At 40.8% G+C, this 27,914-nt stretch overlaps 1 protein-coding gene across 1 annotated transcript; it reads right to left on the reverse strand.

Annotated features, from left to right (window-relative positions):
• Window positions 1–327: 327 nt before the first annotated feature.
• Window positions 328–27,382, reverse strand: PON1 (paraoxonase 1). The gene is made up of 9 exons (XM_003252515.4): window positions 27,252–27,382; window positions 21,235–21,305; window positions 19,678–19,733; window positions 18,186–18,354; window positions 14,128–14,254; window positions 10,716–10,916; window positions 8,921–9,002; window positions 4,856–4,984; window positions 328–1,732 (listed from the first exon to the last, which is right to left on the reverse strand). Exons 1-9 carry the CDS (start codon window positions 27,323–27,325, stop codon window positions 1,574–1,576), a joined length of 1,068 nt encoding a protein of 355 aa, XP_003252563.2. The 5' UTR covers window positions 27,326–27,382; the 3' UTR covers window positions 328–1,573.
• Between the last annotated feature and the right edge of the window lie 532 nt (window positions 27,383–27,914).

Genomic DNA, 27,914 nt, shown 5'->3' on the forward strand with positions numbered 1-27,914 from the left:
CTGTGAAGAAAGTGGTTTTTTGACCCAGACAAAATGTTGCTGTTTATTACTTCAAGTCAGTGATTCTTAAACTGTTGGTGGTTCTCCATTTATTGGCAAAACATTTTTCCCGAAATGCCAGACTATCATCATAACAAGTGCCCTAGAAAAACTTCATTTCTGGCTGGGTGTGGTGGCTCACACCTGTAATCCCAGCACTTTGGAAGGCCAAGGCAGGTGGATCACCTGAGGTCAGGTGTTCGAGACGAGCCTGGCCAACATGGTGAAACCCTGTCTCTACTAAAAATACAAAAGTTAGCCGGGCATGGTGGTGTGCACATGTAGTTCCAGCTACCCGGGAGACTGAGGCACAAGAATCTCTTGAACCTGGGAGGCAGAGGTTGCAGTGAGCCGAGATCGCACCACTGCACTCCAGCCTGGGCAACAGAGTGAGATTCGGTCTCAAAAACAAAACAAAAACGAGAAATTTGTTTCTAAAGTCACTGCCTTAACACCTCAAAGAAGTAATTCATCATGAAGGTTATACCTTCAAAACAGAAAAACAAATAAATGAAAATGGGTAACCTTTATATATCAGCCTCTATAACAAAATGGTAAAGTCATGTTTTCTTCCTAGTCATGTCTCAGAAGATAGCCAAAGGGGTTGTTGATCTTTTCTACTTGTTTACCTTTCTATTTTTTTTCTTTTCAGCCCCCACAACAAGTTTAAATATTAAACAAAAACCCACCAGCACTACCACCACCTCAATAACAGTGTAGTCTTTGGGGACACTTCTTGTAGCTTTGACCGAGTCAATTATGGGATTCATTCTGTATCCAATCATCAAAGCGAACAAACTTCCTTTCACCAAGTCAAAGACACTCTAATGTACAATTTGTGCCAAGATCATAGAGACTCATAATTTTCAGGTGTGACAACACTCCCAAGAATTTTAAGATTTTCCTATGTGTCATTGCAACAGGAGAATTGAAAAAGCAAGAGTACAAGGGGAGTTGGAATAATTCAGGTTAATATTTACTGAGAAAGTCATATATCGAAGGGAAAATGGGAGTAAGTCTGACTGCCATAGTCAGACTTACTATGTGCGTGGAGTAGAGGGGAACTTCATAATGCGTATGTTTGCTGGCCTGTGAACTGGAGTCCCTGGGTGAGTACTGGAGTTCTAAAGACATGTGAGCTAACCCTGCTCCCCTGTGTCTTCTGAACAAGACATGGCAAGGCAGCAATACACACATGTGCTTTCAGGCAACACATGTTTTAGGGTAAGTACTTTTGGGGTCACACACTGTTATTTAATATCTGACAATTGGCATAACTGATTTATCCATTTTAGTGAGAAGGATTTTTACGGTAAATGAGGTTTTCAAGTATTCCAAGACTGATTTGATAGTGTATTCTCAAAAAAAGCCCTACACATCATATCGCTCCCAGTTAAACAGTGCTTTGATGCTTCATGATGTCCGCATTTAGGGTCAGCATTCATTGTTCAGCTAAGAACGCTAGGTCCTTGGAATATGGCAAGCGGTTGAAATAATGGCCTCAGTTTCTATGGCATGGGTGCAAATCGGTCTGTTAGAGCTCACAGTAGAGAGCTTTGTGAAACACTGTGCCAATCAGCAGTTTCCCTTTGTACACAGAGGCAACTGTACTGCCTTGCAACACTGTGCCATTTTCTGCATAAACCTGTGTCACTTTAGGTTCTTCTGTTAGAATGTTCTCGATTCGAAGCACCTGTGGAAGAAATAACATTGGGTTAATATTTTTGTTGTCACTTAAAATAATCATGCAGAATAGGGTTATCCTCCATAAGAAGCCGTATAATCTTATACAATGAGATAAATCCTATTTTGTTCCAAAATTACACTTAACACACCTGTTTCCTCATTTGGGAACAGGTGGGTACTGATCTCAAGTGATCTTTAGCAGAGGTGGAGAGTATCTAGACCTCCAGGGACGAGGCAGGAAATGCAAATGAGCAGCGCATCCTGGATGTGGGACATTAGGGAGCAGTGGGGATTTCAGTCAATGTGGAGGGAGGAAGCAGTTACTCAGTATGATGGTTAATACTGACAGTCAACTTGATTGGAATGAAGGATGCAAAGTATTGATCCTGGGTGTGTCTGTGAGGGTGTTGCCAAAGGAGATTAACATTTGAGTCAGTGGGCTGGGAAAGGCAGACCCACCCTTAATCTGGGTGGGCACAATCTAATCAGCTGCCAGCAAATATAAAGCAGGCAGAAAAACATGAAGAGGGGAGACTGGCCTAGCCTCCCAGCCTACATCTTTCTCCCGTGCTGATGCTTCCTGCCCTCAAACATCAGACTCCAAATTCTTCAGTTTTGAGACTCAGGCTGGCTCTCCTTGCTCTTCAGACTTGCAGACAGCCTACTGGGGGACCTTGTGATCAGGTAAGTTAATAATAAACCCCCCTTTACATACATATATATATATATATATATATATATATATATATATATATATCCTATTAGTTCTGTCCCTCTAGGGAACATTGACTAATACACTCAGCAATAGCCAAACTGTTGCCATGCAGTAATTAAGGTCCGTTTTCATGTATTTTCAGGTAAGCCAGGGAACTGGATGTTTACACTTAATTCCTGGTTTTTAAAATGCAGACAAAGAAGAAAAAAAAATTTGGCCCTCAAAAAACCACATCTCTGTACCATACTCATGCGTTCTGAAGTTAACCTCCTGTCTCTAAATGTATAAGATTTTGTAACAGTTTCCTTCACTTAATTGAGGAGAAATGTGATTGTATCATTAATAACAGTGTAGTATCATGTTAAGCCAACCATATGAAATAGCCAATATTTGATCATTCTGGCTGTCAAAAATAGCAATCGCATGTGATTCAACTTAGTATGAAAAGCACTGCACTGAGGTAGGAGACCTGGGTCATGTCTTGGATCTTCCACTCACATTTGTTTCTCATCTGTAGAATGAAATGGGTGGGACTAGATTATCTCTAAATTCCCCTTCAACTCTAACTTTCTATTATTAAGCCTTTATGATAATACATAATGACTTGCAGAAAGGATATCTACATCACAAATGTGGCAGACTGTGAAGGCCACCGCATGGATATAAAAGGGTCTGTGGGAACGTTCAAAATGACCTCTTAAAAATAGCTGGCACCAAAGACAGATGTCTTAGGAAATTGCCATAGCGTTAACATGTAGTAGTTACAGGGAAATAGTTGATGGTACACCTTGGCTTAGCTAAGCTTCTTGTTAATAAAACTAAATCATTCTTCTAGGGGCAGTGCATTAGATAGTGAATTGTTATTACTTTTTGCTATTCCTTTGCAGATCAATCATTAGAAATGAAGTATTTTTTCCAGAACAACAAACCAAGTCCATGCTATAGCAAACGACCCAAGATTACTAAATGAGCTAACAAGCAAGAACAAATTAGAATCTAACATTCTGCTCAGTTCTGAGCACTGAACACTCCACAGCATACATTTCTTCAATTCTATTAAACATACCATTCAGCAACCCTAATAGCTAAAAACTAGCAAAAGGCACAAAGGATTGCCATTAAACATGATCACAATTGTCCTGTAAACCTAGAGATAAAAGGTAAGAGAGCCATAAGGTAGATGGAAATACACATTTGGATTCTTTTTTTTTAAACCCAAGAGATATGGGCTTTAACACTTTTTTTTTTCCTGTTGGGCAGGTGAAATGGACTCTTAAAACTGAGCTTTAACAATACACAGCAGTAGACAATATGTCAAAATGATATCATATATATGATGTAAATAATAAGTATCCTTAGTAGATACTGAAAACTCAGTAAATGTGCAAATACCTATATTGAAGTAGGTTGCAAATTCTTATTTATACCCAAAATAGTTCACTGAATAAAGACCATGGACAAAAAATGGGACCTTTGAGTACTGCAACTAAGGTGGAAGATGAGATCTTCTAAGCCAGAATAATTCCAGCTATTTATCTTGCCACCTGCAGGAAGATCTAGAGAGGCTGGCCAATGTGCTCCAGGACTGGTCCATTGCATGTACCTGTGCGTATACCACCACACAGGAAGGGGGAGTTGAATAGGAAGGCATGTAACAAATGAATGATTAAACCATAGCAGTATGGCATCATTATATTCTTTGAGGATCCCTTAACCAGAGGCCAAGTTCCTCTCAGGCAACCCTCTCCACCCACCACCGTCTACCTGTTCTGGCTTCTGGTATTCACTTCCTCCCTCCCTTGCTAGCCCTGGGGTACTGCATTATCCTCTGTTGATTACCCTACACTGTGTCCACACATTTTGTATATAGTCCTTTGATTAAACTCCCCTCAAATTATCCAATTTAAGTGTGCCTTGTGTTTCTTGCCTAGACTCTGACTAAAGCACCTCCAAAAGCCTTCATTTCTGATCATTTGGATCATCTATCTATGTCCCCCCTTTTATTTGCACATAGAATTGAGAATTGGCCGGGCACAGTGGCTCATGCCTGTAATCTCAGCAGTTTGGGAGGCCGAGGCGGGTGGATCACAGGTCAGGAGATCAAGACCATCCTGGCCAACAGGTTGAAACCCTGTCTCTACTTAAAAAAAAAAAAAAAATACAAAAAATTAGCCGGACGTGGGGGCAGGTGCCTGTGGTCCCAGCTACTTGGGAGGCTGAGTCAAGAGAATGATGTGAATCTGGGAGGCAGAGCTTGCAGTGAGCTGAGATCGCACCACTGCACTCCAGCCTGGGCGACAGAGCGAGACTCTGTCTCAAAAAAAAAAAAAAAAAAAGAATTGAGAATTATGTTTTCAACTGAAAAAACAGTAGCTGGGAATAAAGTCACTTATCTGGTTCATTTTGAAAACTTACCTCTGATGCAGGAGGATTCTCTGAGTCATAGAAGAAGATTTTCATGCCATTGGGATGGCATCCGACCCAAAGGTCTCCTGTCTCAGGATCCACAGATATGTTATCCACGAGGGTATTAAAGTCGAGGGACTTAAAAGATTAAAAACAAGAAAAGAACAAGACATAAAGTAAAACACAATTGTGATGGAGCAAAATATATCAGAGAAAAGTTGCCTCTTGTCCTTGGTCACCACGCTGCTGCTTCCAAGGATACAATTCCGCCCCATTTCAATAGGACTCACAAAATTCCTCTGACCTTTCATCTATGCTAGTATTTTGTCAATTTCCAGGGCAGAATTGGGCAGGGGGGAGATACTGAAAGCCAAGAAAGACTGTTAAAAGTTAGACAAAATCATTTGTACCAACATCTGTGCATGGACCTAAAACTGAAAAAAAGAAGTTTTCGGTGCAGCATGAAACAGCTCCTTCTAAAATGGCATGTGCTAATGATATTTTTAAAAGCATTCAGAAAACAACCAGGAAATGTAGATTCTTTCTCAGAAGAACATCAATGAAACGTGGACTCTTTAATGGCTAATCATAGGCTGTGCAGCCAGAGAAGAAATGATCACCCAGGGTCTCATTTTTGCCTTGTAGTTGAGGAAAAGTTTGTTCTTTAGTTTCCTGATGTTATTCAACTCCCTATTCTTCTGCTGTTTATTCTCTAAATATAAGTTGCAAGCATTTGATGACTGCACAGATTGCTGTCGAGGCTCTCTACAAGGATCATAAATAATAACAATGATTCTTAATTCCACCATTCATCATCTTGGCTGCCTTCTACTGGGGAGAAATCCCATCTATTTGTTTACCTCTAATTCTCAGTTGGAGAAATAATATCTACCATGTACCTCAGAGGCCAGCATACCTCAGTGCCCAGAGAACCTGTAAATAACTGGTCATGACTCATTGCAAAAGCCAGGGAATGAGCAGACAGCTGCAGAAAACCAACGTTTCCCTGTGCCTCCTACTCAAAATGAGAGCTGTTCCTCACATGCCCAAGGAGGGATTAGAGGGCTCAAGCATCATGGCAGAGCCTCAATCTCGCCACCATGCAGAGCCATCAGTCTTTCTTACCCCAGAGACAGGCAAGGCAGGCGGCTCCATGCTTTCTCCATCCCTAAACCCCTGTCCATCCCAGTATCAGCACACCACTCTGATACCATAATGTCTTTAAATGAGGAAAATGTTTGTTTCAGGGCTTTGCTCTTATCTTTGGAAGCAGTACAGCCAATTGGTGAATTCCATGGCAGATGAAACCTACTGAGATGAGAGTGGGAGTGGGAGAAGGACACAGAAACCTGGGGTCCCATTCATTCAACAGGCAATTTCTGAGCTCCTACACGAGGTCTGCAAGGAACGCAGCACCTGGAGAGCACCAGGTACCCAGCAGACACAGCTCATGCCATGGAAGTGCTGACAGTCCAGCAGGGAGCCTGTTCTGACTCCAGCAATGAACTATTTGCCTTGCAAATAAATAATTCCTCTCCATGCTAACTCACGGCAAGACCCCTGCATATCACATCTCACACTCCCATAAAGGCAACTGGAAAAATTCGCATTCCTTGGTCAAGAAAACATAATAAATTATTCTCTTTGGGAAAAACAGAGTATTCTCTGTTAACAAATATTCCAGGTTTTTGCGAATTGAGGTTCATTGAAGTGTGACTAATTCATTGACTAAGTCCTGGAATCTTTTTTGGAGAGAGGAGAGAATTATTTCTATTATAGTAAAATATATATAAAATTTGACATTTTAACCATTTTTAAGTGTAAAACACAGTGGCATTAAGTATATTCACAATGTTGTGTAACCATCATCATCATCCCTCTCCAGAACTTTCAATCAGCCCCAAATAGAAATCCTGTACCCTTCTCTCCCACAAGTTCCTAGTAATCACCCTTCTATTCTATTTTCTGTCTCCATGAATTCGCCTGTTCTAGGTACTTCCTATTAGTAAATCATACAATATTTATCCTTTTGTGGCTGGCTTATGTCATTTAGCATCATGTTTTCAAGGCTCATCCATGTTGTAGCAGGTATCAGAACTTCATTCCTTTTTTTTTTTTTTTTTTTTTTTGAGATGGAGTTTTGCTCTTGTTGCCCAGGCTGGAGTGCAATGGTGCAATCTCAGCTCACTGCAACCTCTGCCTCCCGGGTTCAAGTGATTCTCCTGCCTCAGTCTCCCAGGTAGCTGGGATTATAGGCATGTGCCACCATGCCTGGCTAATTTTTTGTATCTTTAGTAAAGATGGGGTTTCACCATGTTGGCCAGGCTGGTCTTGAACTCTTGACCTCGTGATCCACCCACCTCAGCCTCCCAAAGTGCTGGGATTACAGGTGTGAGCCACCGCACCCGGCTAAGAACTTCATTCCTTTTTAAGGCTGAATAATATCCGATTGGACATAAACCCATCCACACCTCATCACAAATTTAAGATTAGCCTCAGCTAGTTTATCAAATTACTTGGCACTCTCGGGCATTAATTAACTGATATTAATTACTACAGTCTTTCAAAAGAATGAATAATGTGACAATTGATGGATAACCTTTTTGGGGTTTTCATGATGGGAGACAGGCACGGTCTGTTGCTGAAATTGGCCTCGCCCTCAGTCTCGCCCTGGTGAGAGCAGAGCCTTGACATTCTGTGGTGAATGTATGTTACATTGGGTTCTATTCTCATGAAATTCTTTAACTTTCGTTTTACAGAAATACCCATTGTTAAAACCGCAGCTTGTTTTTATTCCCTCAGCCAGTACGAGCGTGTGAAATTCCATTTTACTTGACCTAATACCAAACTAGCCCTGCCAGTGATTTTTAATGTCAAACACGATGTTACATTTGATGTTGCTTTAAGGTAATTTTCTCTGAGTGAGGCCCCTCGTGACAGTCTCTCGGATGTGCTGACAGGAACAGTCATACAACTGGCGCTGACAGTGCTTCCTGCAGTGGGCGTTTATGGCAGGAAAGCACCGTCTTGTTGTTTTTCGGAGGTAGAGGGCTGCTTTCTTAGGGCTCTAGTTTGCTCTTGGTCTCTTTTTCCTCTGCTTTGTGTTTTCACCCCTTTTGACTCCAACCTTCAGACGACCAGAATTGGTGGGGGCAGGAGGTGAACCCCTGAAGCATGCCCAGCCGCACCACAGTAATTTAACAAGTATTTGTTAAGTGCCAGCTAGGCAATGCGAATTGTACCAGAAGCAAATAGAAAAACAGCCTGTCCTGGTGGAGCTTACACCCTAGTTGGGGAATCAGGTAATAAAGGGGATGAATAAAATATATAGTATGTTAGCAATACACGCTGAATGGAAAAATAAAGCAGGAAAGGCGAGGGAAAATATGTAGGGAGAGGGAGCAGTTCCAGGTTTCGAAGACCAAGGTGACGTTTTAGTAAAAATGAAAGGAGATGAAGGAGAGGGTCATGGAGATCTGAAGGAAGGTTTCTCCTCCTAGCAGAGGGTATGGTGCCCCGTTCTGAGACAGTGGCAGGAGACGTGGGGCAGGGACACAATGGTTGGAGGTAAAGGCAGAGAGGTGAGGGGCAGCCAGGTCACCTGGCAGCCATCGTGAGAGCGTGGACTTCATAAACATTGCGGAGAGCAGCCCTGCATGAAGTAAAATTTGAGGCTATTTCTTGGCTGTTCCATCAACGTAGAGGAAAAAAGAGAAAGAAGGGGAGGAGAGGGAAGGAAGGCGGAGGAGAGGGAGAACAGGAGAAAGGAAGGAAGAAAGGCAGGAAGGGAGGGATGGAAGGAGGATCTGGGAACACAATGCCAAGCTTAAAATTTGCTAGAGCAGAAAGAATGCAAGGTTCACGGGTGAGAGGTGGGGTTTGCTGTTTGCCACTCTGCAGTTGAGTAAAAATGAACAACAAACACATAACCATGCTAATGACTCTTAATAAAGGAGTGAAAAATTGGTTCTCACCCACTCCAATTAAGCAGTCCTTTTTTCTTCACATTTAATTTCACAAATCAATTAGAATCTAATTATCACTCTGCAAACTTACAGTGTTAATACATCTTACCTTCAATGGAGTTAAAGTCCAATTAGCATGCTTTTCATACACATGAATCTTATGAGCCAGCAATTCAGCTATATAGACATACCTTCAAAGAAGAAAGAGCTACATCAAAGTACTAGAAGTAACACAACTTGAGAGATGAAGATGAAGTTGTAATAACGATTCATCGGGAAGAACTTTGCTTAAGGAATGGAAAATGGAACCCATCTCAAACACACTAAATTCTGAAAGAACTCAGTGAGTTTACAGTGCACAGAGGGGTTTAATCTCTGAAAAGTTATTTCTGAAGGAGGGGACATAGTTGTCCTTATCAGTATGGAAGGAACTTAGCCCTAACACCAACTTTTAGTATCTGGGAGTGAAATGCACTACAGTGTTTCTCTTTTGGTTTGTCAATTTAGTGTCAAGCCCCAGGTTCTGCATTTCAGGGGATAGTGAGTTATCTCTCAGGAAAGTTGCAGGAAAGCCCTTGGACAACAGCCCCTTGTTTTAATCCAGAGAAAATATGAGAGAAGAAAAGCTGCTTGGCCTGGATTGACAGAAGTCTTCCTCCTCTTCTGCCCTAAGTGTGGTCCTCACCCTGTGGCTTTAGTCATACCCCACAAAGATCTGGGGTTAGTCTAAGCACTGTGCATCCCCCCAACAAAAAAAAAGAAATTACTGCTCAATTATCTTCTATTTTCAAACACTGGTCTATGATATAAATAATTAAAAGCTGTCCCTGTCCCTGTTGCTCTCGCTTGCTTGCTTTTTTCTTTTTTCTCTCTTTCTCTTTCTTTCTCTTTCTTTCTTTCTTTCTTCTTTCTTCTTTCTCTTTCTTTCCTTCCTTCCTTCCTTTCTTTCCTTTCTTTCTTTCTTTTTTAAAAAAAAAAAAAACAGAGTCTTGCTCTGTCACCCAGGCTAGAATGCAGTGGTGCAATCTCAGCTCACTGCAACCTCCACCTCCCAGGTTCAAGCGATTCTCCTGCCTGGCCTCCCTGGTAGCTGGGATTACAGGAGTGCACCACCACGCCTGGCTAATTTTTGTATTTTTAGTAGAGATGGGGTTTCGCCATGATGGCCAGGATGGTCTATGACCTCAGGTGATCCATCCACCTTGGCTTCCCGAAGTGCTAGGATTACAGGCATGAGCCACCACACCTGGCCCCTGTTGCTTTTTCTAAGCATATGTTACTGACTCTGAAATCCTTGATGATGACACAAGATGAGAAAGGGCATATGTATGGATGGATATAGATATTTCATGTATATACCAATGCTATCCAAAATGCAGTCTCCAGACCAATGTTGGTTTGCAAATTGTTTGTTGTAGCTCACCATGAGATAACATTATAAATCAAATACATCACTAAGCACACTGCTTAGTTAAACTGACTTGTTTTTCACAGTAATACTTTCTTGATGAAGGAAGTATTGCCTTGATTTACATTTTGGTACAAATTCTTTATCTTGTCATAAACCTGCACTACTGACATATACCTGCATACTATTCATCTCATTATACACTCACATCTTTACTCAAAACAAAGCTATTCAGACATACTAAATCTTCATCACAGTTCCCCTCTTAAAATGTACTTTCTTTCCAAAAAGGAAATAAAGCCAGTATGCCTTCACAATGAAATTTTTGATTTGATAATTTCATCCCCTGAAAAATTAAGACATTTTACATTTTTCCTAATTTTATCTCACTAGGGTAACATGTTAAAATGTATCATATTACTTAAAAAAAGAATATATTCCAAGATCTCTCCTGAGAATCTGAGTAAACCCATTACATTTCAGAGAGTTCACATACTTGCCATCAGGTGAAACGTTGATTCCATTAGCAAAATCAAATCCTTCTGCCACCACTCGAACTTCACTTGGACTATAGTAAACAACATATGACCACGCTAAACCCAAATACACCTCCCAGGATCGTAAGTAGGGGTCAAGAAAATAGTGATCATTTGTGGCATAAAAGTGCTCAGGTCCCACAGCAACAATATCATTCAAACTGCAATTAAAACATACACACATAATATATAAGGTGAAGGTATTGAACATTACAGGATTATTAATTGGCATTCCTCACTGTCTATTCCTGAAATCAAGATATGCCATGGAGCCTTCGTGCTAGCTATAATGGAACAGAATTAATATGAAATTAGTCCTGCCAATACAATCCTTAAAGACAATCATTGGTCTAAGAAATCTGAGGAGATGATTACAGCACTGTAACATAAAAATCCTATTATATGTATCTTAAAATAATGTTACGTCGTGTGTGTGTGTGTGTATCTGTGTGTGTCTGTGTGTAAACACACTAAATTCAGTAGAAAGTAAATTAGGCCAGAAATCATTGTCAGGGCAAAAATGTGCTCACATATCTGTGCTCACATAGAACTAACTCCCATAAGAAATTGAAAAAATGCTGAACCAGCAGCCCGGATACTTGCATTTTAGTTAAAGCTCTGCTACTATTAGCTGTGTGATCTAAGAAAAATCAATCTTTTCACATGTCAGGACCTCAGTTTCCTTATCTGTGAAAGCAGGATGATAGACTGGTTGATCTTCCAGCCTTAAGATTTCGTGATTCTAAACTGAATGAAATGTCCATGAACAAGAATGCTCAGAAATAGAATGCTATGGCTTCTTTTTTTTTTTTCCTTTCTGATTAGGATTCTCTGTTACTGAAAATGTAAGATATATGAGTCTATTTTTCTGCTTTAATAGGTACAATAGTGAACACATAAGTGAGTCATTCTTTGCTGATTGAGGTGATAGAAGTTCCCCAGAGCATGATCTGGGAGAAAATTATCTCTGCTCTATTGCAGAGGGCGTCATGGCCAGCACATCAGCTCTGACGCAGCTCTGAGCTCTCAGGCAAGTTAGACAGGCACGCAGAGCCTCAGTTTTCTCATCTGTAAAGAGAGGTTAAATGATATTCTCAAAATCATACAGCTCATTAGTAGAAGACTAAGGGTCAGGATCTTAATTTGTGGAGTTGCAGTGGGAGTTACAATGAGACAATGCCTGTTGTGTGCTTTGCAGGGAGTATGACATTCAATAAACCCTCAGTCAATGCTAGCCACTATTACAACATGAAAAAAAGAAAAGGTCTCAGAACTTAGGATTAGTCTGGACAGGCTCCAGACACAAATCTGCAATCTGATTTTACTCTCTCTTTTTTAAATTTCTGAAATTAGTATGCTGGACTATCATTTGTCTGTTTTTCACAGAAAGGAGCAGAGTGGAATGGTTTAGAGCAATAACTTTTTATTGCTGAAAATTTACTACCCCCAGGTGTAGTAAAATAAATAAATAAATAACAAATTTTTAAAGGGTAATAGAGTAATAGCTTTGAAATCTGATGAACATCATTTGAATCCTGACACTGCTTGCTTGTGGGGCCACAGCATTGTCACTAAATTTTGAGCCGCTATTCTGAACCTCTGTTTTCTCTGTATACCTTGAAAGGCTAGAGTAAGAATAAAATGAAATAATGAATGCAAAGGCCTTCACACCATGCCTGGCATACAGTAAACGACCAATAATAACAGTTGTGATATATGAATAGTAACAGGTTTAAATTATAATAGATTTAGTTATTGGAATATTAATGTTATAAACAACCATAAATACAAAGAAGAAAATTCACACAGCTAATCCTTGGGTTGAGAGAGCAGAACTCTAGTTAATTATGGCACCGTGGTTATTTTCAGTCTCCTATGCTGCCTAAGACCAATATTTTTGCAACTGGCTCAAGAAAAAAATACTCCAACCCGGTAACTTAGACAAATCTGAGATTTCCAAGATTAAATGTTAAAACACATAATTTTTTTCACTATTTTGTAGCGGTTTAAAGCACCAGCTCTGAACTCATGTTACCAGGATTAGAATCACAGCTGCACCATTTACTGATGATGTCATCTGGGGAAACTTAGCAATTCGTCCAGGCCCCAACTTTTAAAAATCCAAAATGGATATAATAATAACACCTAATTCAGAAGGTATTTGTAAAACATCAATAAAATAATCTGTTTGAATTAGTTAGTGTAGCACCTGACTTACAGAGAAAGCTCATTTATTAGTGTTATCATTTGACCAGCTTCTCCATTCTGCATACTTTTCTCTACTTTAAATCTTGGTGTTCTTCACATTCTCCACTCAGTGACCTTATTCTCTCTCGAAAATATATTTGTTAAATGAATGCATGAATAAACTCTTCCACCAAAAGCTGTTCTTTGAACTTTTACTCATCTTGGTGGGGCAGAAGATGACCTGAGCTGGGGTTTCTACTTGGCCACTAGTGAGTTGATTGGCCCTCATCCAGTAACTCAATTTCTCTCCAACCTCATTTTCCTCATCCTCAAACCACCAGATAAGAAAGAAGAGGAAGGGGTCCTGGTAACACAGAGTGCACACTATATACCAGGCCCTTAGCTAGGTACCTGCAAAGAGTATCAATCTAGATTTACAAATACGGAGGTAGTCAAATGTTATACATAAATTATATAAAAATAGGTTGGGATTCTAGAAAATCGTAATCAGTTGGAGGTGAGTGTTTCAGAAGATAGTGTTAGATTGTTCTCCTAAATCCATCACTGGCCTTACAAGCCAAATCTTCATAGGGCATGTGAGGAAGTTGACTGAGATTGGAGATCGTTGAGTGTTTTATTTCACCATATGTTACGTGAACAAGATGCCTAGGGTGGAATTGAGTGTTACCACATATCTGCTATTGCATAAATTTTGTGCAATCAAACAGCAGTGGAGGCAGTATAAGGAGGTCTTAGATGCACTTGATTCAGGGTCTCCTCTTGGGTCTGTGTTTCTAATTCGTGGAAACATCTAAGAGTCTACTTTTTAATATAAATAAATAAGCTCATGATGTCAAATTTATCTATGAAGGCTGTTTGGGTTTGAAATACTAAGTCTGGTTCTGAAGAAGAGAAGGATTTTTTTCCTGGTAATAACTTGAATGGAGATCCTGAGGCCAGGAGCCAGCGTCCAACCAGCTCAGGAAACAAGAGAGGAAAAGAATGGGCCGTCTCTGAGGGGCTTGAGTCCTCAAAAGGTTCTTCAGAAGAGCATGTGGAGGAGTTTGTGATCATTAGAAATGAGAGTTGAACAGCCATACCTACTCTGGCCAAAAGGAAAAACTAAAAGTGGATTAACTATCCACTACAGCTAAAGGAAAATAGAAATGTGATATATCTCAGTACTTAGGCAGAAGATTATGTCTGATGGTTTTTAGATGCAAAAGCGATTTTTCTTCTTCTTGAAATTTAAACAACTCCACCGTGGACTTGGCATCTGGATGGTTCACCACCAGGAGGTACATGGCATTATCTGAGAGGAGATTAAAAAGAAAAACGAAACATTAACTGAGTTCTCACCGTCAGCCCTGTCTCCAAAAACCAATTTCAACCCACCTCCAGCTAGTAGTTAGGATGTCAGACAGATGGAATATTTTCATCTCTTTGTAGAGAGAAGCATTTGTGATTGCTCCTGTTCCAAAAAAAAGTGGCTCAAGGAAGAACTAGTGACAGTCTCTGAAAACTCAAAACTCCACAGGAGAAAAAAAAATTCTCAAGAATGAGTATCACTGACACTAAAACTCCAAAGAACCCTTTAAGTTTTCCAGTTCAAATGGTCTCCACGAGATGCACAGTTGCGATGAAAGGGATAAAAACCATGGGAACTCCCAATACGAGAAGGTGTGATCAGGTGTAATTTACACAATGTGAGATGATAAATTCCATAGAAGAACATCTGAGAAATAGTAGCAAACAAACAGAAGCAGCTTCCTTGGGTCAGTGGGACTTTAAGAACACAAAGGCGACCAGTCTAAGCGGTCAAGAATGTGTGATCAGAGTTGGCAAGTGAAAATTAGATTATGATCTTTGCCTTAAGAAAGAGTAGGTCTTTTGAAACCTCTGACATGATCATATTGGCGTTTTTGTTTTGTTTTGTTTTGTTTTTGTGATGGAGTTTCACTCTTGTTGCCCAGGCTGGAGTGCAATGGCGCCATCTCGGCTCACTGCAACCTCCGCCTCCCAGGTTCAAGTGATTCTCCTGCCTCAGCCTCCCAAGTAGCTGGGATTACAGGCGCCCACCACCATGCCTGGCTAATTTTTGTGTTTTTAGTAGAGATGAGGTTTCACCATGTTAAGATGCAAAATTTGGCAGGTTGAGTTGAGACGATCTGAACAGAGAAAGCTGCTAAGATGATTTTCATTATCCCATTCAGCAAACAAGTGTTTAATTTATTTCAGTTGGTGTTAAATGCTACAAAGGAAACATAAAACAGGATAAAAGAATAGAGAGTAATGAAGTAGTATCTTCATGGGAGTCATGTTCTCTCTGATGAGGGGATGTTAGAGCAAAAATCTAAGTGAAATAAGAGAACGAATAATGTGGATATCTAGGGAAAGAGCATTCCAGGCTAAGGGGAGAAAGTGTGCAAAGGCCCCGGGGCAGAACTTCCTGGACATATTCACTTAATTGTGAGGCTGTGCTGGGAGCAGAGTGAAGGCAAGAGAGAGTGGGAGAGTGAGAGGGCTGAAGCCACAGGGAACCAGAATCAGTCTTGTTAGGGCTTAAGGTGAAGATCCAGTCTTTGCTCACTGGGGGATTTGAACCAAGGAGTAACACGAGCTGAGGCTACAGCAGTAATCCAGCAATGTGGAGAGAAAGGACTGGACCAAGAGGATGCCACTGGCAATAAAAGGCAGGAAAGGTCATGAGAGGCATTTGACAGGAAGAATCCAAAGGCCCTGAATACAGCTGAGGAAGGAGGATGTTGGAAATCAAATTCAAGTGAGGATTAAAACCTGAATTCACATTTTGTGCAGTGGATTCTACTTCTAGAAATGTATCCTAAGGATATAGTCACAGAAAATACATGTGCGAGAAAGTTTATTTTGGCATTGTTTGCAATGAGCATAAAGGTGGGAACAACCTAAATATTTGCTAGCAGATGAGCTATATTCTGGTGCTCCCACACAACTGAATCCCGAATCGCCTTGGCAAAGCAGCTGCAAATGTGCTGTATATAAAGGAGTCCATGATGTAGTGTTTAATGCAGAAGCAATTTATAGAAGGAGTTGTGTAATATTACCTCATTTTTATTTTAAAAAGTATCCACACATCAAACACTATATTTCTTTGCACTTAAAAATATTTTTAAAGGCCAGGCGCGGTGGCTCACGCCTGTAATCCCAGCACTTTGGGAGGCCGAGGCGGGTGGATCAAGAGGTCAGGAGATCGAGACCATCCTAGCTAACACGGTGAAACCCCGTCTTTACTAAAAATACAAAAAAATTAGCTGGGCGTCGTGGCGGGCGCCTGTAGTCCCAGCTACTCGGGAGGCTGAGGCAGGAGAATGGCGTGAACCCGGGAGGCGGAGCTTGCAGTGAGCCGAGATCGCGCCACTGCACTCCAGCCTGGGCGACAGAGAGAGACTCCGTCTCAAAATATATATATATATAATATATATATATATATTTTTAAATAAAACATAATGGTGATGAATGGGTGGATGAGTGGAGAGTCCATTGAAAGGGATATATATATATATGTATATATATGTGTGTGTGTGTGTGTGTGTGTCTCACATGGGGAAGAGAAGGAAATATAAAAGGATGGAAAATCATTTTCAACATTTTGAGTTTAAAGTGTCTATAGGAAAGGAATCCAAATAGAAGTGTCTAGTAAGCACCTGCGGCATTAAAAGTGAAGGGCTAATGAAAAGAAGAAGAATAATAATACCCCTATTTGGGGATGTCCTCCTAGAAAGCAGGCAGCGTGACACTGGTTTGAAAGTTCTAAAATAGAGAAAATATAGAGGAAGTAAAAGATCAAACCTCTGGGGTAGTGCTCAGGGAAGTAGCAATGAGTGACAAAACAATGAATTGGGGAGAAAACCTGTAGTAGGATGAGAACCGGAACAGCTAGGTGGACTGCAGTATAAGGGAAGGGCAAGTTTTGTGAATGAGAAAATGGTGAACAGCATAAAAGGAGGTGAAGGAGGCTGAGTGCGGTGGCTCACACCTGTAATCCCAGCACTTTGGGAGGCCGAGGTGGGAGGATTTCCTGAGCTCAGGAGTTCGAGACCAGCCTGGGCAACATGGTGAAACCCCCATCTCTACTAAAATACGAAAAATTAGACCACCTGTGGTCTCCGCTACTCAGGAGGCTGAGACAGGAGAATTGCTTGAACCCGGGAGGTGGAGGTTTCAGTGAGCCAAGATTGTGCCACTGCACTCCAGCGGGGGGAGAGAGTGAGACTCCATCTCAAAAACAAAACAAAAAACAAAAGGAGGTGAAGGAAGGAAGGAAGGAAGGAAGGAAGGAAGGAAGGAAGGAAGAGGGAAAGAAGGAGAGGGAGGAAGGGAAGAGAGGAGATTTGTTAATAGGAACATCACTGATGATTCTCAAGGTAGCAATTTTAGCCATCCACAGTGGGGAAAGTCCAGAAGAAGAACTGAATGAGGGATCATCTGATGATGAAATGGAGGTAATGGGTAATAAACGTGGTTCTTAACCCTAGCCTGGTATTTTTATCAACTGAACAACTTTTAACAAGTACTGTGATCCAGGCTTCCCTCAGACTAACGGAATTGGAATCTGTCGAGCTGGGGGCTGGGCATCGAGTCTTTTTAAACTCTTCAGGTGGTACCATTGTGCAACTGGGGCTGAAAATTAATACAGAGACAATGAAGTGACAGCAAATAGAAAGGGAGAAATGGGGTAAAGACATAAAGGATGACACCAAGTTATGATGAAAGGGACCAACATGCAGAAGAGCATTTTGAACACAGAACAGAGGAACCAGCAGACAGGAGGCATTGAAGGTGATGGGACCGGCAGAAAGCTGACCATGGTGACTTTCTGTCACTGGACCTATAGGTTACAGATGCCTTGGGTTAGAAAAATCTGTTCCTGTAAATGCCTGAGTCTAGAAAATTGTTTAAAACGGAAAAGCTGTAATGATCAGGGCTGGATATTATTATTATGGTAATTATAGGGATAATGTGAATGTTAGTATTTTACAAAATTAGATGCTTTACAAATCTTAAATATTTTAGCATTCTCAAGTATTTAAGTGGTTTTACTATAAAGTTCAATTAACATAGAGGGTAAGTTTAAAACCCAGAGTAAGAACATTATTCATGATTATGCCTTGTTTGGATGAGAAAAAATAATTCATTTATTGGCATGTTTTTCTGTTTTTGTTTTAAGTTTGGTTTTGATTTTAATAAATAGTAAATATTGTTACCTTCATCTGTGAATGTGCTAATCCCATGAGGGTTAAATGAAGATAAATCAAATTTACTTCCAGTGATCCCCAATTCCAACACTGTTGGATTTTCTTCATTCAGGTCCATCAGAAGTATTTTTCCAGGACTGTTGGGGTTGAAGCTCTTTATTCCAGGATATTTTAATCCCTTATAAACCATGGAGGAGAAAAATCAAGCACAATACCAGTACTTCAAATGCTAATAGAGGCGCTGCATGGCCCATGGGTTCATGTTGACTGCTCCAAACCACAGGGTTAGCCAGATGGCCACATAGGAAGCCTCTTAGTTAGCTTGTGTGATGGGTCCCCAGGAGAAGTCTTCTGGAAGCCACATGCTCCACTAGACCACCCCACACAAACCCTTTCATCCCCTGCAGCAAAGTCATATGTGCACCACACTACAGCTTCCAGCCCATGAGAAAGATCAAAAATGGAAGAGCAGACCAAAGAGGCAATTAATAATAGTCTTCAATGATATAAGCAACGAATACAGAGAGAATATTGCTTATGGCTTTTAAACTGTTCCCTGGTAGGTCCTTGGAAGCATCTCAAAGACAGAGGTTTAGTGGGCCAGAGGAACTACTCCTTCCTTAGCCTTCAATCAAAACAACAAAGCTCTTGTTTTATATATTGTGTTCCCATATAAGATTTTGCTTGAAATACGCCTTATGTTGCTCAAGAAAGTTTGCAAGACATTGCTTTGCAGGATGACTAGTCTACCATCTTTGTAAGAGAAAACCGGACTAAATAAATTACAAGGGGTAGCAAAGGTTTTTAAATGGCTGGATGATTATCTATCTTTCCTATCAACTCTGTTATGTTATGATCTCCAGGCCAGATGGTGGACTTCTTTTGTTTTGCACTATATCAGCTACCATAGCGATCTATATGCTATGGTATATCAAAAGAGAGACGCATAAGGAGAAGCCTTGTGGTAATTGCAAAGTCCTGTCAGAGCCTTTCTAAAAAAAGTTACCTTTATTCAGCAAATATGGTGGATTCTCTCTTCAAAGCTTGGAAATTGGGAATTGGGACCTATCAACAATTTTAAATTAAAGGACTTATTCTGAAATTTGTTTAAAAATGTGAAAGTTGAAATGACATGTGAAGTAGTATACATTAAATGTATATTTAATTTAGCAAATATTTGAATATGGCAATTCTAAATGCTTAGGGAATAGACAATTGAGGGGAAAACAATTTTTGAATACACTGAACTCACAAAAAAATTGCTGCAATAGAGGCTAAGGTAATATGGTTCAATGTAGACCGAAGAACACAAATATTCATAGAACATGCACGATCATAATTATAGCACAAGTGTAAATGCATACACAATTTGTCTTTTAAAACATGACTGTTCATTTTATTTGAAAGTGGGCATGGGTATACAGAAAGCCTAAGTGAAAGACTTAAACTGCCAGTCCTAGAAAACATTCTAGAACACAGAAAAGTGAAAGAAAACACTCACAGAGCTAATGAAAGCCAGTCCATTAGGCAGTATCTCCAAGTCTTCAGAGCCAGTTTCTGCCAGAAAAGAGAACAGAAAGTACAGGTTGCTTCATATTATTTCAGGAAGTGGATCCATTTCTTCATCACACCTCACTTAAAACTGGGGCTATATATTACTCTTCTTTAATAGGTTCAGAATAATTCATTCTTTCATTCATTCAAATTGATGAATGCGATTATATGGAAATTAAAAATATATTAATATCATTAACAAGTTTAATTAAAATTTACACTTAGTATATTTGTTTTAAATTGATGGACTAGAGCTTTTTCCTCAAAGACTGAATCCTCTTAAAGTTCATGGAAATTCACAAAATATACAAAAGCCATGATTATTTGAAAAGAACTTGTTGTTTTCTAAAGATACAAGGCAAATTACAAATACATGTTGATACTTAATGGTTCCAAATCAGTTAAACCCTTGGAAAGCCATATTGAAGATATAAGCAAATTCCAGATAGTTGAGTTAAAGTGGGGATACATTTTAGGTGATCAAGAATATGAATTTTTACTACTAATTATAAACATCAGTTAAATATTACTGTCTTCAAGTTATACTTTAAGTACGTGTAAATTTTTAACATTTCAATTTATCTAGAGAAAAATGAACTATCTGATAGGTATTTATACACTTAGTGGAAAGTTTGCTTTTCAAAAACCCAGTGATATTTGATATCAATATCACATTTTTCTAGAAAACAATTGCACCGTAAGATATCTAGTGAAATTTAGTGGTACTAAGTCATCTGGTCTAGCCTCCTGAGCCTTAATCAACTGAGATGAATAATTCTAAAAGAACAGAGAAAAAAAAAAAGAAACACCCAAAGCACACAAAAGCATGATCTCAAACCAATTGTCCTCAAATAACAAAGCTGGTTGGTTGGAACCAGCTGGAGAGTTGAGCCCAGGGACTCTCCTTGTTGGTTGCCTCCCAGCTGCTATTCTCCTACTCTTTTATCTTTGCTGACAGGGTCTGCCTCCCACATTGGAGGCTCGATAATTACTTTCCCAGCATCCTTTGCAGCTAGGGCACCAGCCTGTCCTACAGCTCTGACAAATAAGATCTAAGGGGAAATCTGCTGAGAGCTTCTGGAAAAAATTTTCCTCTCCAATATCAAAAGAGAGACGCATAAGGAGAAGCCTTGTGGTAATTGCAAAGTCCTGTCAGAGCCTTTCTAAAAAAAGTTACCTTTATTCACTGCTTTATCTGGCTCTCCCTCCCTTCTTCTGCCATCTCCTCAGGTTAGATTACCATGGAATTAAACATTATTCTATTTTTCTTTTTTATTTTTTGCTCTATTGATCAAACAAAAACAAACAACCAAAACTGCCAACACCTTGGCAATATGTTGGTGAAGTCAAATGTCAAACAACATGGTACTTATCATTAACTACCACTGACTCTACTGATTAAAAATTTCATTTTTGGACAGAATTAAACAGGCACATTAATCACACAAAGAGCAAAAAAATACCAGAAGTTCAAATGAGACCCTTCTTCCTCTCACATACATACCGATTCCTTTAACTAAATTACAGTTAGGAAGTTCTACGGGTTGTACCTCTCGGAGAGCATTAAGTCGTGTTCTGTGGGGGAGAAAGAAATAAAACACACACAAAACTATTCAGAAATTATAATTAAGTTGCAAAGGTAGGCAGCCCACAAAGTTCTCCTTCACTGTACTTTGCCTGAGTTTCAACTCCAGAGTTTTTCCTGCAATTTTTCCAGGCAAGGCCAGGGCAAGACAAGTGGGGAACTCTGTGTACAATATTTAGTTTTTATTTAGCAGAGGTGGATAGGTACACATGAGAGATACATAATATCCTCCCCAGGGCTCTGTGTACTTTGGCAGGAGCTGGAGCAATTTCATCAGTGTCTAAGGACTGCTAGGTGGAAAGTCCGGGTAAATGGCAACACGGTTCCAGTTTATTCCATTGATGTTTTAGAGTTGCTGACAGATGGGCAGCCTCCTACTCATCTGCCCAATCTGACTCCACAGCCTGGACTGGGCATCTGCTTTGTGATGTAGTGCTTGAAAAATACAGGTACGTTGAAAGGATTTGTAACTTCAAAAAATCATATACAAGGCCTGCATGTAAAAAGGCATTTAATACACACAGGTGCACTCACACACACATACAGGAGCGACTTGTTAGATATGAGTGCACAAACACCATGGAAAACGTCTGCGTAAAGGACAAAGAAAAAATGAACAGATGTGAGAGGGAAGTACCAGCCGGCTGCCTGAGCAGAGCGAAGCTACTGATGCTGCATTTGAAAGAAACAGACGACGTTAGCACAACCAAGAGATTTAAACAATAAACTTTTTTTTTTTTGAGAACTAATGATACAGTATTGTCATAGCAAGTAGTGACAATTATCCAAATATCCCTAAAAATCTTATTTGTCTTCAGATAGGCTAAGAAATTTACTTGTACTCACAGGAGGAAGATGGGCTACAGGGGGAACAGACATGCTAGATAAAATTCTAACCGATGTGGTAAGAATTTTACGAATGATACGAATTTGGGGGCGATTGATCTTTCATTTATTCATTCAGAAAAAAATGAGCACATTCCTACCATCAGGCCACTGGCTATCATTTTCACTCTCTAAGAAAATCTGACCTAAGGGGCAAGGAGTACCTCTTAGTAATCTGCTTTGTAAAAGTGCCACAGTTTGTCCCAATGCACAACCAGAGTAAAGAGCCACCAGTCTAGGTACTAGAAACACAGAGATGAATGAATAGATGATGAAGGTTTGGACTGTGAGGAGACTGTGGTTTCCTAATTGATAGATGTGAACTTAGAAAACAGGCTTCAAAGGAAAGTTGGCATCTGTCCCATAACCTAAGAAATGGAAAGGTATTTCCAAAATGGAAATCTGACATTATAATTGCAAATATTCACAAAAAGGAAATAAAAGGGGAAGTGATAAAGCAGTGGCTTACAAACTTTTCAGACAGAGACTCACATTAGGAAAAGTATTTTATATGGTGCGAACGCCCAGCACATGCACAAACATACATATACACATCTGAATCAAGCTTCACAAAATAATACTCGTCCTAATCTGTGTGATACATTCCTAACTTTTCTGTTCAATTCTGTTTCATTTATTTTAAAATGTTGGTAGTTATTTACTAAATTGACTTTGTTAGCCACCATTTGAAAAAACTCTGGTCTAGGGAAAGTGTAGTGAATATTTGTAGCATGCCCTCAAGGAACCAAAGGGCAGGTACAAGATGTTAAGGGTGATGGTCATAACCGAGGACTACACAAAGACTGGCATGGAAGGAGAGATTCAAGGACATAAAATCACTGAATGGGCCAAGACTTGTGAAAAACACCAAGGATAGTCAAATTCACTTTTCTTAGACTCAAAACCACACGGGAAGAATACTCACGCTGCCTGACTCACAAGGGTCACTAAACATGGGTTCACAAAAGATGGAAAAAGGCAGAACTGGTCAGCTCCTATTCTAATTCAGGCTTCTCTCTCATAGAAGATGATCTCTAGCCTGGAAAAGGTAGAATAATCACAGTTAAAGGGAGCCTGGGGCGGGCAAGGAGGCATTAAGTCAGCACCTGTTGATTTGGGTTCCAATTTGTGGCCCAAACACGTCATATCTCAACAGGATAATCATTGCTACTACAGTTCAGGTACTGTATATGCCCTCGTTTAATCCTTAAACACCTCCGTGAGGTGTTATTTTCCCTAAGTTATAGTTGACCAAGATTAAGTGGCTTTCTAAGGCCACAGAGTTATAAAGTGGCTGAGTAGGGATTGGAATTCAAGTATGAACACAAAGCTCACATTTAGCTCTCTGACCAGGCAAAATCTACAGAGAATACTGCTTAAAAGCTGGAAGATGCACCTGAAAATTTACCCATCTATGTTATTATCATCCAACTCATATTTTTTCTACCTCATTTTCAATTTATTAGGAAATATCTTGTCAAAGGCTTAAGTCCAAATGTTCTGGGCCTAAGAGATAAGGGTCAATGTCTGAGATATATCCCTGATTCACTAGACTCTGAACTCTGGGCAGAAACCATACAGCCTTTGCTGTGAACTTGTCTGAGTCTGCTTTGTGTTGCTGTAAAGGAACATTTGAGGCTGAGCAACTGATAAAGAAAAAAGGTTTATTTGGCTTATGATTCTGGATGGTTAGAAAGTTCAAGATTGGGTATCTGCATCTGGTGAGGGGCTCTGGCTTCTTCCACTCATGGCAGAAGATGAAGAGGAGCCAGTACTCGCAGAGATCATGGGATGAGGGAGGATGTAAGAGAGGGGAGAGGTAGCAGGCTCTTTTCAATCAACCAGCTCTCTCGAAATGAATAGAGTGAGAATTCACTCACTCCCAAGGAAGGTATTAATCTATTCATGAGGGATCCATCTTCATGACCCAAACACCTCCCATTGGGCCCCACCTCCAACATTGGAGATCAAATATGAGGTTTGGAGAGGACAAACATCCAAACCAAAGCAGAAGTATTCAGTGAAAATACATGCTGGCTGCTTGCAGAAGAAAGCAGAGATCTTTGCCTGGGCATTAAGAAATCCATATCCATTCTCAAACTCTTCTTGGGGCCAAATTCACTCTTATCAGTCTATTTTCTGCTACTACACATGCCTCATTCATTCAAATTCCTTTTCATGGCCTACTATGTGCCAAGCCCCAATAAGGGCTCTCACACATATTTCCTCATTTAATCTTTTTAGCCACCTTTGAGAAAAAGATGAATGTTTACCCTGTTTTGTAGGTAAGGAAATGGAGGCACTGAGAGGCTGAGTAATTTGCACGTGGTTTCTTATTTAAGAGGGTAGAGTTGGGATTTGAAATTAGGTGTCATGATACTAAGGACTCTTTCCTGTATCTCTTTCAAACCTCTTTTTATTTGCTCACACTTTTCCCTTCACCTAGAATGCTCTTAAGCCCATTACCCACTGGGAAGACCCCTACTCATGATGCTTTGTAGCTTCTCCAGTCTTCTGCGCTGGGATTAATAACTCCTTAGTTTACCCCCAGGAACCTTCACATATACGTCTGTCAACTTTCTTACCATAATTGTCATAGTTGTCAGTTTCACAGCTGTCAGTTTTTGTTCTTTTGCTCCCAGTAGACTTTAAAATTGGTGAGTGAATACTGCATCCTATTCATTCCTATAACCTCCAGCAGAAACACAACATTTGCAAAGAGAAGGTACTCTGCAGATGTCCACTGAAGTGTTTTGTGGAGATACTAGGCAAGTACATCGGACTGAGAAGATGGTGTTGGTTGCATTCATAGTGGAGACTGGAGGGTTGGAGGATTATTTGTCCTTATCTCAGACTTTCAATGAGGTATGATTATAATACATATTCAAGTATCACTCTAGATTTTTGAGATCACATATGACAGCTATAAAAGCTAACATTTACAGGACACCTGCTATATGCCTGATTTATATACATATATATACTTAGTTTTATTTATATGTTTTATGTAAATATAAATATAATATATGCATATATATATATATGCTGTAATATGTATTATTATCCCCTAATTTTCGGGTGGAGAAACAGGCTGGAACTTTTCTGGAATAAAGTGGCAAAATAACTTGAAAGTTGCAGAAATGAGATCTAACCCAGGTCATCAGGAATCCACCACTACTCTCTTCCCACAACTGTGTGTTGCCTACAGTAAGCATGGAATGGCAGAAATGCATTGAGAGGCCCAACGTTAGCTTTGTGGTTTCCTTCTGAGAAGGGAAACTCAGTGGACTCACGTATTGCAATTGGCAATGTAGGGACAAGGAAGTTGTCATACAGATGCTGCAACATTCCATAGCCCAAGTTGGGGTAGGGGAGGGGAGCTGTTTCTACCATCATCCAAGGCATTCCATGGATTTGTGCGGCATATACAGCCGACTACAAAGGTGGGAGACTCGTGGGTGGGAGACTCGTGGTCTAGGGGAACTCTCTCAGTTCTTTTCTCTGTGCTGCTCCCACCTGGGAAACTCAGAAATCTCTTGAGGCATCCCTTGTGTGCTTCCTTAAGTTCCCTCCAGCCCAAACATGTATAGTTTCCTGTGAGCCCCACACACATACACTCCAAGTCTGAGGAAAAAAGGATGCATCTACCCTGGGGATTTGGCTTGCTCCTGATGCAGGCCTCGTGATGTCATCTCTTGCCTTCTCTCCCTGGGGCAGATTCGTTATCTCTAATCCCCCAGGGAGTTTGTTCAGTGACACTGGTTCTGATTCAATAGTGTGGGGCAGGGCTTGAGATTCTGCATGTGCAGGGAGCCCCTAGGTGACGCTCAGGCATCTGGTCCCCAGACCCAGTTGAGTAGCTAGGTTTTAGGGGTTTCCAACAGTGGGTACAATTTCCCTTCCTTCCTCTGTCTGGGCCACTCCAGGAGGTTCAGCAACCCATCCTTTATCTATATATTTTTATCTATACCTATAATCTCCTTTGGCAGCCACCAGCACTGTGATTAATAAAAACTCACAAACTGTAATTTTTACATGATTTAAAAGCCATGAATATCAACTGCTTCTTACTTTTTTTCTGCACTCTGTAACTTAAAAAAATTAGAAAAACCTCCACAATAAATAGTAAAAACCCATTCTGAATGTAAGCTTCTAATTAGTCCATAAGCTCATATAATTTTTTATATTTAATTTTTATTAGGTTTTACTTTAAAGTAAATAAGGCATTGTTGACTAAGCCTTAGAGACTAGGATGATCTCTAGACTTTGAACTCCTGTTAAAAGTTATGAAACTTTTGATACATTCTTAAAATATCCCCACCCCCCTTGTATAGCACTTAACCCTTTATTAAATACTTTAAAGGGAAGCGGGGAACTAACATTTATTGAATAGCTACTCTGTCGCAGGCAGTGTGTATTACCATTTCCAGTTAACTGAAGCAGCTAAGTTTAGAGATGTAAAGTGATTTGCCCAAAATCCCATACTCACGGGGCAGAGCTAAACCCCAGGACATCAGATGCTGGCTCCAGGGTTCCCTCTTCCCGGCCTGCCCCCACTGAAGCGAGCCATCACAGCACACGTTAGCTCCCACCTGCTCGGGTCCACACGCAGTTTTGCTGTGGCCCTCAGTAGCCTCAATTTGAGAATCTTCAAGCCTGGAAGGTTTGCCATGGCCAGGCAGTCAAGGTGCAGAAGCGACGGGGGCTCCTTTCTCTAATACACAAAATATCAGGAGAACCCCCGGCCTGGGGGTTCTGTAGCCAGGGCACACAAATCTTCATGAAAAATTAATTCGTGTATGCTCACAACCTGGGCACTCACACCCCTGGCAATTGCCTCCTTATCCCATGTCTCAGGCCATGAGCAAGAGTTTGTTTTCAAGTGACGCTTGACGGCTGGACAAACATTTATGAAACCCCCGCAGAGTGGGCATCTAGCACCTGCTTATAAATGTTCTGTTAACAGCCTGGACCCAACTCTCTGGGGGCTCGTGGAGCTGGCAGGGAGTGAGGAGGACGAAGGCTGCAGCCCTCACCGCAACCCAACTTACTGGTAAGAAGACTGGTGGTTCCTGAAGAGTGCCAGTCCCATCCCCAAGAGGGTGAGCGCAATCAGCTTCGCCATGGTCGGGGATAGACGAAGGGATCGATGGGCACAGACACAGACGGGCTAGGAGGCTCTGCCTGCCTGCAGCCGCAGCCCCGCTGGAGCAGCGCCGATTGGCCCGTCCCGCCCCTCCCCGCCGGGTCCGCACTAGCTGGGCGGACCAGGTGCACAGAAGGCGTGGCTTGCGGTCAGCTCCCACAGCCGGAGCTGAGCACTTTAAGCCAAACGCCCCATTTTGCTCCTTCCAACTGTAAAGAGAGAAGACCGAGAATAAGTGCCTAGTCCGGTCGGGGAGTGGAAATCAAACAAGCTGAAGTAAATTGCCATGGGAAAGGACAGTCAAGCTTTGGTGAGCACTCACTTTGTGCCATCCCGGTCCTTGAGGCTCAGAGAGATTCAGTAGCTTGATCATGGTGACAGCCAAAAGGGTGGGGAACGGAGGGCTGTAGTAGGAACCCCTAAGATCTAACTGTTCTCACCAGGCTACTACTCTATGTCACCTTCCAACATCTGGATTTCAAGCATCTTTCTCTCAACACCACTCTGACTTTAGAGTTCACTCAAGTACAGCCCCCACACAGCTCATCCATTTCCTCATGCAGTTGAC

This window comes from Nomascus leucogenys, chromosome 11 (assembly GCF_006542625.1).
Source record: "Nomascus leucogenys isolate Asia chromosome 11, Asia_NLE_v1, whole genome shotgun sequence".
In the NCBI taxonomy this organism is placed as follows: Eukaryota; Metazoa; Chordata; class Mammalia; order Primates; family Hylobatidae; genus Nomascus; species Nomascus leucogenys.